Source organism: Nicotiana sylvestris, chromosome 1 (genome assembly GCF_000393655.2).
Source record: "Nicotiana sylvestris chromosome 1, ASM39365v2, whole genome shotgun sequence".
Taxonomy (NCBI): domain Eukaryota; kingdom Viridiplantae; phylum Streptophyta; class Magnoliopsida; order Solanales; family Solanaceae; genus Nicotiana; species Nicotiana sylvestris.
Window position 1 is genome coordinate 177,044,910 of NC_091057.1, and position 11,003 is coordinate 177,055,912.

An 11,003-nucleotide genomic window follows, 5' to 3' on the forward strand; every position below is an offset into this window, starting at 1 on the left:
TATCGACCCAGTTATTATTGATTTTTGCAAGAGGTACCAAGTCACCCTAGGCCAGGTTCACCCCTTATTTTGGCGCATAGTGATCATGCTTCGCTTCTTTTCCAGCAAAGACAAGGGGCTGAAGTTCACCTCAACCACTTAATATTGTTATATCGACCTCGTCGTTTTGGAGGGTTGATCAAGCTCCAACACCGAGCGATGAAGGCCTTTTTTGCGAGCAACGATGAGGACAAAGATCGGGGTTGGATGAGCCGGTTCATGCGGGTTAGGACCTGCAACCTCATCCTAGAGGAGAAATTGTCATTCCTAGAGAAGTGAAACCCCAAACGTAAGTGATGTTTTTTATCCATTAGTCTTCGAACTCCATATTTTTCTTTATTTAATGCCTTCACCTACTTCACAACGGTTGCTTAGATGCCTCACGTGGTCATCAACCTCGAAGACTTGGTTCAAAAGTTGGTTATGACTTTCTCTTATGCCGAGCGCTGCTGGCGTGACTTGGCAAAGGGCAGATGGGAAGCCAAGCATCATGGTAAGTTTATTTTGTAAGCTTTCGATCCCTCTCTTTTTGTAATGCTTCTCTTTATTTACACTTGACTTTCTTTTATGCAGTTATCAGAGATGCCGCTGAAATGAGGCTGGCCCTGCCTGGGGAAGAAATCGAGTCCCCGGCCCCGAAGTCAGGTAAAGATAATAAGAGGAAGAGGGTCTCAGAGTCCGAGGATCCCCAACCTACAAGAGATCCAGTTTGAAGATGCAGGATAAATCTCATCCCTATGACTGTAGAGTCGACCTGCTAGCTGGGAGAAGAAGAAGATGAAGATGAAGATGAGGGCAACGACTCGGCGCTGGTGGTTCGAGCAAGGATACCGACCGAGGTCGCCAAGCCTTCAAAGTCAAAGAAGGTTTTTGAGACCCTATCTCATGATGAGGCGTCTTCGAAGAAAGATTCGGGGAAAGCCCCCAAATCGCCTGAGGTAGAGATTATCCCTCGGGTACTAACAAACATGCCAGAGGGGGCCGGTTATGAGACCCCCAGGGCTAATCAGAGCACCCCGAGCAATTATCTCGGGGCCATGACAATAGGTTACTCTCTCTCTCTATCAGCCTTTTCTGAGAAGGCCATAAGGGATGCTCGGGCTCTACATATGCCTGACATAGGCGGAGTCCCTAGTAAAGAGGATCCCTTCCGAGATTGCTTTACTGGGTTGATGCTGCTGCCGATATCAACAATACATCCACCATTTTTGAAGAGGCCCAACGCCTTTTATATCGAGTTATTACTAATTCTCATTGTTGCAATTTTCCTTTTCTTCTTCTCCCTTTATCTTACCTTATATCTTTCTTTTTCGGTAGGCTTTCACCAAGTTTAGGGCCAATCTGATCCAATACGAGGCTGAGCTCCAGAAGACCTCGGAGGAGAGAAATGCTTTGAAGCTCTTTTGCGGTCAAAAGGAGGAGGAGCTCAGGGACCTTCAAGCAGACTTGGCCCAGGCTCGTAAGGAAGAGGCTGAGCTAGACGAGCAGGTAACTATCATTTTGAAAGAGTATGGTCTCGATCCTACTGTGGAGGTTAATACTTCAGTATCTCAGTTGCAGCAAAAGCTGGAAAGGATCGAGCTGCTTCGATGGGAAGTCGATCAAATCAAAGCTGACTGTGATCGGTGGAAGGAGAACATGGACCACCTTGCTCCGGAGAAAGAGGCTGCTTCTGACAAACTGTTATCGGCCGAGATCCAACTTCGGGTTGCTAAAGAGAAAAATTCAGCCAGGGCTAAAAGGATCAAAGAGCATGCAGTCGAGCTTGCTAAGGTCAAGGCGGAGGTCGAAAAGATGAAGATTGCGGCTTACAAGTCCATACCATGTACTTGGCCGATGCCGAGGCTGCTCAAACGCAACTGAGGGAGGCTTCCGATTGAGACCGACAGAGCAATGACTTGGCAAAGTGCCAATCCCGGAGGGAGACCCTCGAGGAAATCCACGCTCGAGTTTTTGATCTCTCCAAAGAGCTAGCTCATGCTAAGGTGCTTGAAGCTGATGCTAGGTTTCTTGTCTCCTCCGATGATGAAGATGATGATGAAGGCAGCCAAGGTGGGTCCGATAACGATAAGGGGCCCGAAGGAGAAGCTACCCCTTAGGGAGAAACCAGTCTCGGGCATAGTTAGGACTTTATTTTTCCTTTTCTTTTTGTAAGAGCCCCATCGGTCCTTTGTACATATTTTTGCCCATATATATATAAAGAAACTTTCCCTTTTGAATGTCTTCTCAAGTTTTGTCTTCGATCATGTTCTCTTGCCTTGTAAAATTTTTGCACGATCTTATGCTTTAAATGGTGCGTTCGATACTTTGGTTTTGGGTGGCTTCCTCGAAGTCACCACAGTCGAGTTTTCGAACTTGAGGCATAAGCCCTTTAGGGTTTGTGTCAGATAATAGTGAGTCCCTGAGTCGTAGTCAAGTCAGTTTGTATTTGGGTTGGGAATAGTCGAACCCTTAGGTTTGGATGGAGTGAGAATATGATCTCAAACTCTAAGTGTATTGGCCCTTAAGCTCTTTAGATTGGGCCGATATGGCTTATAAAATATGGTTTTTATTCCCCTCTTTCGGCTTAAATACTTTGTAATTTTTTTTGTATATCTTAGCATGTATTTTTTACCCATTATGTTGATTGGAACCCTTCTGCTTTTTTTGCCTTAGCATATTTGTGTTAAGATTATTCGATACCTCTTTAAGGATTTTTGAGGATTGATTTTATCGAAGCCCTTCTTATTATTTGCCGAGGGTAGCCTTTTTTAGCTAGTTTTTCAAAGAATTTGAAGGCCTATTTTGATTGCGGGATTCGGACGTCTTCGAGCCGCATTAATTTGGCCGTAGCCTTTGGGTGTGCCTCTTGGGCTTATTCCCCAATAACACTTTGAACTTGTTCGAAGTGTTAGTCCCTGAGAATGATGGCCATGGCCTATAGATTGAGGGGTGCCTCTTTGAGGTCTTATGAATTCAAGTTTAGATAACTCGAATATGTTGATTGTCGATGACAGTCCCCGAGTGTTTGAGGTATATTTGTGCTTAGCCCTTGAGCCATTTCTCACAAAATTATAAGTACAGAGCTCATATAGTAGAAAGTTTTCTTTGAGACACACGATGTTTGATATAGAAATAATGCTTTTTGAATAATTTATACATGCATACATGTTTTGCCATCGGGGTTCGACTAATTTATATGGACACGTTTCATTCGACCATTTCGCCCATTACAATGTTTCCCGATCGAGACCTTTCGACATGAAGTACTTTCCTCGAAAATATAACATCCGAGGGTGATAAGTGTTAGTCCCAGAGAATGATGGCCTTGGCCTATAGATCGAGGGGTGCCTCTTTATGGTCTTATGAATTCGAATTTAGATAACTCAAATATGTCGATTGTCGATGACAGTCCCCGAGTGTTCGAGGTATATTTGCGCTTGGCCCTTGAGACATTTCTCACAAAATCATAAGTACGGAGCTCGTGTAGTAGAAAGTTTTCTTTGTGACACAAGATGTTTGATATAGAAATAATGTGTCTTTGAATAATTTATACATGCGCACATGTTTTGCCATTGAGGTTCGACTAATTTATATGGACACGGTTTATCGACCGTTTGGCCCATTACAAAGTTTCCCTATCGAGACTTTTTGACATAAAGTACTTTCCTCGAAAATATATCATCCGAGGGTGATGCCCCCCAGTATCCAAAGTTGATTGCAAAGAAGCCTTGGATACTGTTGAATTTTCCTCAGGTAGCACATAATTGTTGCCTCGTTAAAAATCTCACCGGAAAAAAACCCATTTAGGATAAAAACTGATCTAAGAGAAAAAGAGCGCAACGTGTGCTTTAAAACCTAAGGTCTTCGTATTGAAGAATTTCTCAACGTCTTCGATTGAACACCTGCAATAAGTTAGTATCAAATACAAATGGAAAGGGTGAAAGTCATACCTTAGCAATAATACCGTTTGAGGAGTGATACATTCCAATTGTTTGGCAATTGTTCGTCCTCCATTGTGTCGAGTTTGTAAGATCCCTATCTGATGATATCAAGGACCTGATATGGTCCTTCCCAATTTGGGCCTAATTTCCCTTCATTTGGGTCTCAAGTGTTGAGGGTGACTTTCCTCAGAACTAAGTCCCCGATTTCGAAGTGGCGAAGGTTGGTTCTTCTATTATAATATCTCTCAATTCTTTGCTTTTGCGCAGCCATTCGAACGAGCGCAACTTCTCATTTTTCATCCAATAGCCCAAGGTTAGTTTCATAGCCTCGTGATTTGATTCTTCAATTGTATGTTTAAATCTGGCACTAGGTTCCCCGACTTCGACTGGAATCAAGGCCTCGAAGCCATATACTAAGGAGAACGGGGTCGCTCCTGTACTAGACTTCGATGTTGTTCGATATGCCCAAAGGACTTTGGGTAACATTTCTCTCTACTTTCCATTGGCGTCGTTCAACCTTTTCTTTAATCATAGAATGATAGTCTTGTTCGTCGATTCGGCCTATCCATTCCCACTAGGATGATATGGCATTGATAATATCCTTTTTCTTTTTGTGATCCTCGAGGAATTTCGTTACCTTGTTGCCGATAAATTGTTTTCCATTGTCACACACTATTTCGGCGAGTATCCCAAATCGACATACGATAAAATGTCTATAACCTCTTTATCTCTCACTTTCTCGAACGCATGTGCTTCAACCCATTTAGAGAAATAGTTGTGAGCACGTGATTTTTGCTTCATACAAATTACCCCAAAATAACTCCCGAATTTTTTTTTTGATTATGTGTTATTTTTAGGAAATATTGTACGGTTTTCTTGTTTGTTTGCGTGTGTAATTTTATGCAAAAATAATATAAAGTAATATGTGTTGCATGTGCATTTAGGATTTAGTTTTTCAATTTAGGAATTAACAAGTTTTACAAAAAAGAAAAATCACAAAAAATATGTAATTGTTGTAATTTTGTCATTTAAATGTGCCCTTATGTGATTTCATTGTTTCTTTGATTTGAATGTTAATTATTGTAAGTATTAGTTAATATTTGTGGTTGTATGTAGATTTTACAATTAATTAGGAATTATATTTAAATCAGAAAATTAAAGAAGAAAAGGAAAAGAATCGGACTGGGCCTGTTTTAAGCCCAAGGAATTGCACTTCCTACCCAGCCCAAATCTGTCAACCCAAAGGCAACCAAACGACGTCGCATTGGCATTTTCCATCTGGACCGTTGATCAAATAGATCCGACGGTCTAGTTCAGATCTTTAATTAAACCATACGACGTCGTATGATTGAATTTAATCGGGGCCGTTCATTGATTTTTGATCTGATGGTTCCAGGTCAGTCCTCTATACCCGACCCACCTACATCTGAGACCGACCCAATCCCCACTAAAACCAAAACGACACCGTTTAGTTAAATGAATTGATCCCGACCGTAGATCTTACCTGATTCAACGGACGAGATCAGACCACCTCTCCCCTATATAAGTTAAATTCATACCCCAGCCCCCTAACCAAACACCCCCCCTCCCTCTCCTGTTCATCATCGTCCCTAAGATGATTCCCTCAAACCCTAGCCGCCCTAGATCACCCTCGCCTGAAACTCGGCGTCAACTACGCTGCCGGTCACCAAACCAACACCCTAAGTCCCCCTGACCATCCTCTATCCAAATCTGGTAACCACTGAGCTCGAATCTTCCTGGAGTTTCTCGAATCTTCATTTGAAGATTCGAGCCAAACTCAGATCCAAACCAACCAGTCCCTAATTAACACCATAGCACCCCTTAAACGCCCTCGTTACAGATCTGTTAGTTGTTCACCTCGAATCACTCTACATCATCTCGAATCTTCAATCGAAGATTCGAGCATAACTTAAACCTACCCCAATGCACCCCAAACCCACACCAGTCACTCTCCTAACCTCACTCGTAACCAAACCAAACTTAGCTTGGTTCGAATTTGACCAGAAATGGTTGAGCCCTAAATCAGACCTTCAAGAACCCTAAAATCCCAAATTTTGGATTCTGCCCAAATTGAATAGAAGGTTGGGGTCTAATCGACCTTAATCGAAGTATTTTCAATTGAGAATACTTCGACTATGGTCTGTTTGATTTCAAAATGTCCGAATCAGAGTTTCAAAGACTGGGTCCGTATTGATTCTGTTATTATGAGGTATTTTTATTCTTTCCTTCGTGTTTGTTTTCATTATTTACGTATCTGTTTATTTACTATGTTGATTTTGGTTGTTGTTAAGTCACACTGACTCTATTTATTTTCAAAGGACCTTTTATTTGGTCCAATTTTGTCTGTTATTTATAGTCGTCTTAACTGTATGTGTTATAAATGGTGAAATCGAGTCCTAAATTGTGTCGCTTACTTAATTCCCTGTTAGTCTATAAATTCGTCAATAACACTGTTTGATAGTTGCTTTGTTACTAATTTGTTTAAGTGTCAATTGTAGTGTGCAGTCGATTAATAAGTGGTGTCGATTAATTAGTTTCCGTAAAATCCTTGATTCTGGCAATAATCCTGAAATTATTTGATTTGCTTGTTTTCATTATTTGCTGATCAATGTCAGTTATAATATGCAATCATTTGATGAATCTTCATTGATAAGTCTGTCTGTATAAACTGAATCATTCAACATTCTGTTTGGTTTTAATTCTGATTGTTAATTACCCGATTAGTTAAAAATTCTGTAAATATTGTTCTGAATTGGAAATCTAAATGTTTTTCTGCATTAAAACCTTAGGATTTGGTTATAGCTGTTCAATCAGAAACTAGTGTTGATAATTAAGTTTGAACATATTGTAAAATCTGTTTTGTATTGGATTCTGATTTTGTATTAGGGGCAGTATTTTGAGATTTTTCAGAAGTAGTTAAGGGGTGTTTGGGGAATAAAACAGTTACCATGATACTTTATTGCTAGTGCTTTATCAGTGGAGTATTAATTAATCCTAATGGGAAACCAAAGAAAGTGGAAGGGGCTGAAATTAAGGGAAAAGTTGTCCTTAGTGGCTGATTAATTAGAAAAAGCAGTTATAGTGGCAGATTGAGTGGAAAAAACTGATTTGAAAAGAAAAAGGGGGGTCCGGGCAGTAGGCTGGAAAGAAGGAAAATAAGTTGTATAAGAAGGGGTGTTAGGGACTGATTTAGGGCAAAACAGATAGAGAGGACAGAAGAGAAAAGAAGAGAGAAAAGAGACAGGAAGGGAGACAGAATATACACACAGAGAATACAAAAAAAAAAAACAGAAAGAGAGAAATCAGAAAAGCAAAAATAGAATTTTACATTAGAAGCTAGTGTTAAGGTTGATTTTTGGAGATTGAGAGTTTCAGTTTGCTTTTCCTAAGTTTTAAAAATCAGAAATACTGTTTCCTTGAATCTGTCCGGGTTTGTTTGTTGATATTGTTTGGTTTGAATCTGAAATTTCCTAAGATTCCTGCTACTGTGCGTCTGGTTTTCACGGGTCTTGCTGTTTTTGCTCAAATCTGTTGAATCATTGGTATTTTTCTGCTGTTGGGTTTCTGTTGCTGCTATTGCTGAAGTATTACCTCTTTTACCCTTATTTCCAGGTACATATCTGTAGACTCATGTCATGAAAAGTTTCAATATTGCAAGTAAATGAAGTTTGGAATTGCAATTATGTCCTCTACTCATTTAAATCTATTAGTTAAGTTTCAGTTTTTGTTTTAGTTAGTTAATATAGTATTATACTTGACATGAGAGATATTAGCCAATTGGCCTTTTGAAGTAGTATAAATTCTGCGGTAATCTTATTTATTTTGAAGTTTAGTGATAACATTTATTTTCGAATTGTCAAGATAGGGAACATGGCAGAAAGCTGACCATTAATTAAATTTTGTAATCTTGTTGGCTAAGTATAGGATAGTATGGAAATATCAAGAAACCACATTACTAGTATATCTCGTCAAACATCCGATTTTTGTTTAAAGCTAGATGATGTAAGTTGTATTTTGTTCGTATATGGCGTGATAACGGTTATGCGTATAACCATAGGTGAGAGGTGAATTAATATAATCCGTTACGTTTACGATATTGGAATATTACGGATGGTTCAGATGTATAATTACGTTATATGTAATGTCATTTTATTAAATCAATTTGTAGATTAGTTCTTTTTTCTTAATAACAAATGACCCATTTATTTTAGGAATGCGATTAATTCATTTCTTAAAAATAGTATATAAAATAATGTCAATGATTTCACAAAGTGTAGATTTAGTATTTGTAAATAGCTTGCATAAGTCGAGATAAAGAAAATTGGTTTAATTTTATTTATCCCAAATTCCATCATTGTAAGCAAACTAACCAAATAATTTGACCTTTGGACTAAAAACTAGTTGTGTAGAAGAAGGTCGGGTTTATAAATACTAAAATGCAACATTTAAGTCAAAGATATACAAAATAGAGTTCGCTCTGAATAGAACAATGAAAATTCTTCGAAAACTATTAGTTTGTTTATCAATTAATTCTTTCCTAGTTTTGCACGTAATTCGCTTTTTGGTAAATTTTCAAACATATACACTTAGTCTTAAGACTAGGAAAATAACAAATAAATTGTGCATATAATTATCAAGTACTAAAAATACATAAACAAAATACGGATACTGTATTCACGAATAAAATGGTAAATTTAGTTGCACGTTATTTATTTTTCATATCATTAATTCTTTAAATTTAAATAGTTTTGAGGTATATAATTCATACGTTTAAAATATAACTTGTGGTCAACACCTAATAAATTTTGAATTCTTTTCAAGAAATTTGGAGGCGTCCCAATCAGTGATTTCCCATGACTTTCATATTTAAAAATAGATGAATATAATAAACATTTGTAGAAATTTTATATTACCATCAAGAATATTTTGTGAAATTAGGGATACGTTCGCGTGACCTAATTACATTTTCTAAAGGGAGTTCGGATTATGCGTTCGCGCAAACTTTTAATAAAAAGGGGTTTCTTCGGAGGATATTAAATTAATTTCATATAACCCGAAATGTGCAGTTCACTATTTAATCATACAAGAGTGACGAATATTCTTAATTTTATTTTAAGCACAATTTCGAACATAAGTTTTTTTTATAATAAAAATATAAAAAATATTATCAATCTTATTGTGTACACGTATGCGTGACACGATTCTTTACATTTATAAAAAAATATAATACGAATATGCGTACGCGTGATTCGTTTCAAGAAAGGTCTATAATTGTAAACAATCTAAACAAAAGCGGTAACAAAATCATGCAACAAGAAAAAATGTATTTAGTAAATCGAGATAATTAAGCCAAGTATAAAAATGGTTAAGCGACCGTGCTAGAACCACGGAATTCGGGAATGCCTAACACCTTCTCCCGAATTAACAGAATTCCTTACTCGGATTTCTGGTTCGCAGAATGACAAACAGAGTCATATTTTCCTCGATTCGGGATTAAAACCGGTGACTTGGGATGCCATAAAATTCCCAGGTGACGACTCTGAAGTAAATAAACAAACCCCGTTTCGACTGTCCTTTAATTGGAGAAAACTCCTTCACCCCTCGCGGGGGCGGAAGAAGGAGGTGTGACAATAGTCAATCATAAATAAAATAAACTTAGCTTTACCTGGGGATATTGGCAGTGGGCCAATGATATTCATCCTCCATTTCATGAATGGACACGGGGATAGGACTGAATGAAGTTGTTCTCCGGGCTGATGGATCATCGGTGCAAACCTTTGACACTTATCACATTTTCGAACAAACTCCTTAGTGCCTTTTTCCATGTTATCCCAGTAGTATTCTGCTCTAATGATTTTGTGAATCAACTATTCGGTGCCAGAGTGGTTCCCACAAGTTCCTTCATGAACCTCTCGTAAAACACAATCAGTGTCTCCTAGTCCTAAACATACTGCCAATGGTCCATCGAATGTCCTTCTGTATAATGTTCCATCTTCATCCAATGTGAATCGAGTAGCTTTGGTTATAGGGCCCTCAACTTTTTAGGTTCCGATGGGAGCTTTCCGTTCTTCAAGTATTCAATATATTTATTCCTCCAATCCCAGGTCAATCTTGTAGAGTTTTTCTCAGCATGACCTTCCTCGATCATGGATCTCAAGAGTTGAACGACAGTCCCCGAGTTGATCTCGTCTTCCTCGACTGATGACCCCAGATTTGCAAGTGCAACAGCCTTACTGTTTTGTTCTCGAGGTACATGCTGTAAAATCCATTCCTTGAAACGGTGCAAAGTTACCTGCAGCTTGTCTAAATACCTTTGCATTCTATCCTCTCAAACTTCGAAGGTTTTGTTTACATGGTTCACCACCATTAAAGAGTCACACTTGGCTTCAATGACTTCTGCTCCCAAGCTTTTAGCTAGCTCGAGACATGCAATCATGGCCTCGTACTCGACCTCATTGTTAGTCAACCTAGAATTTTTGATAGACTGTCTAATAGTGCTACTCGTGGGCAGCTTCAAAAGGATGCCTAGCCCAGACCCCTTCACATTCGAAGCACGTCTTTGAAAAGGTTCCACACCCCCGAAGATGTGCCTAATTTAAACAAAAGTTCTTTTTCAACTTTGGGTACGAGGGTTGGCGTGAAATCGGCCACGAAGTCTGCCAAAATTTGAGACTTGATGGTCCTTCGGGGTTGATACTTGATAACATACCCACTGAGTTCGATGACCCATTTGGCCAATCAGCCCGACAGTTCGGGCTTGTGCAAAATATTACGAAGTGGGTAAGTGGTTAACACGCATATGGGGTGACATTGAAAATATAGTTTTAACTTTCTAGAAGCGCTTATCAGTGCAAGTGCCAATTTCTCTAAGTGTGGATACCTTGTTTCTGCTTCTCCCAGGGTTCGACTTACATAATAAATAGGAAATTGTGTACCTTGCTCTTCTCGAACTAGGACACCACTTATCGCAATTTTTGATACTTCCAAGTATAAGCAAAGTTTCTCATCTGCCTTAGGATT

At 38.9% G+C, this 11,003-nt stretch overlaps 1 protein-coding gene across 1 annotated transcript; it reads left to right on the forward strand.

The window, feature by feature from the left end:
* Positions 1 to 462: 462 nt before the first annotated feature.
* LOC138877218 (uncharacterized) lies at positions 463 to 2,138 on the forward strand. The gene is made up of 5 exons (XM_070156812.1): positions 463 to 532; positions 613 to 707; positions 801 to 995; positions 1,357 to 1,812; positions 1,929 to 2,138. The coding sequence occupies exons 1-5, from the start codon at positions 463 to 465 to the stop codon at positions 2,136 to 2,138; spliced, it is 1,026 nt and encodes a 341-aa protein (XP_070012913.1).
* Positions 2,139 to 11,003: the final 8,865 nt, after the last annotated feature.

Coding starts and splice junctions, on each gene's coding strand:
- LOC138877218 (XM_070156812.1), top strand. CDS start 463: ATGACTTTCTCTTATGCCGAGCGCTGCTGGCGTGACTTGGCAAAGGGC. Junction 708..800: donor AAGATAATAAGAGGAAGAGG/GTCTCAGAGTCC, acceptor TCGACCTGCTAG/CTGGGAGAAGAAGAAGATGA. Junction 996..1,356: donor AGGTAGAGATTATCCCTCGG/GTACTAACAAAC, acceptor CTTTTTCGGTAG/GCTTTCACCAAGTTTAGGGC.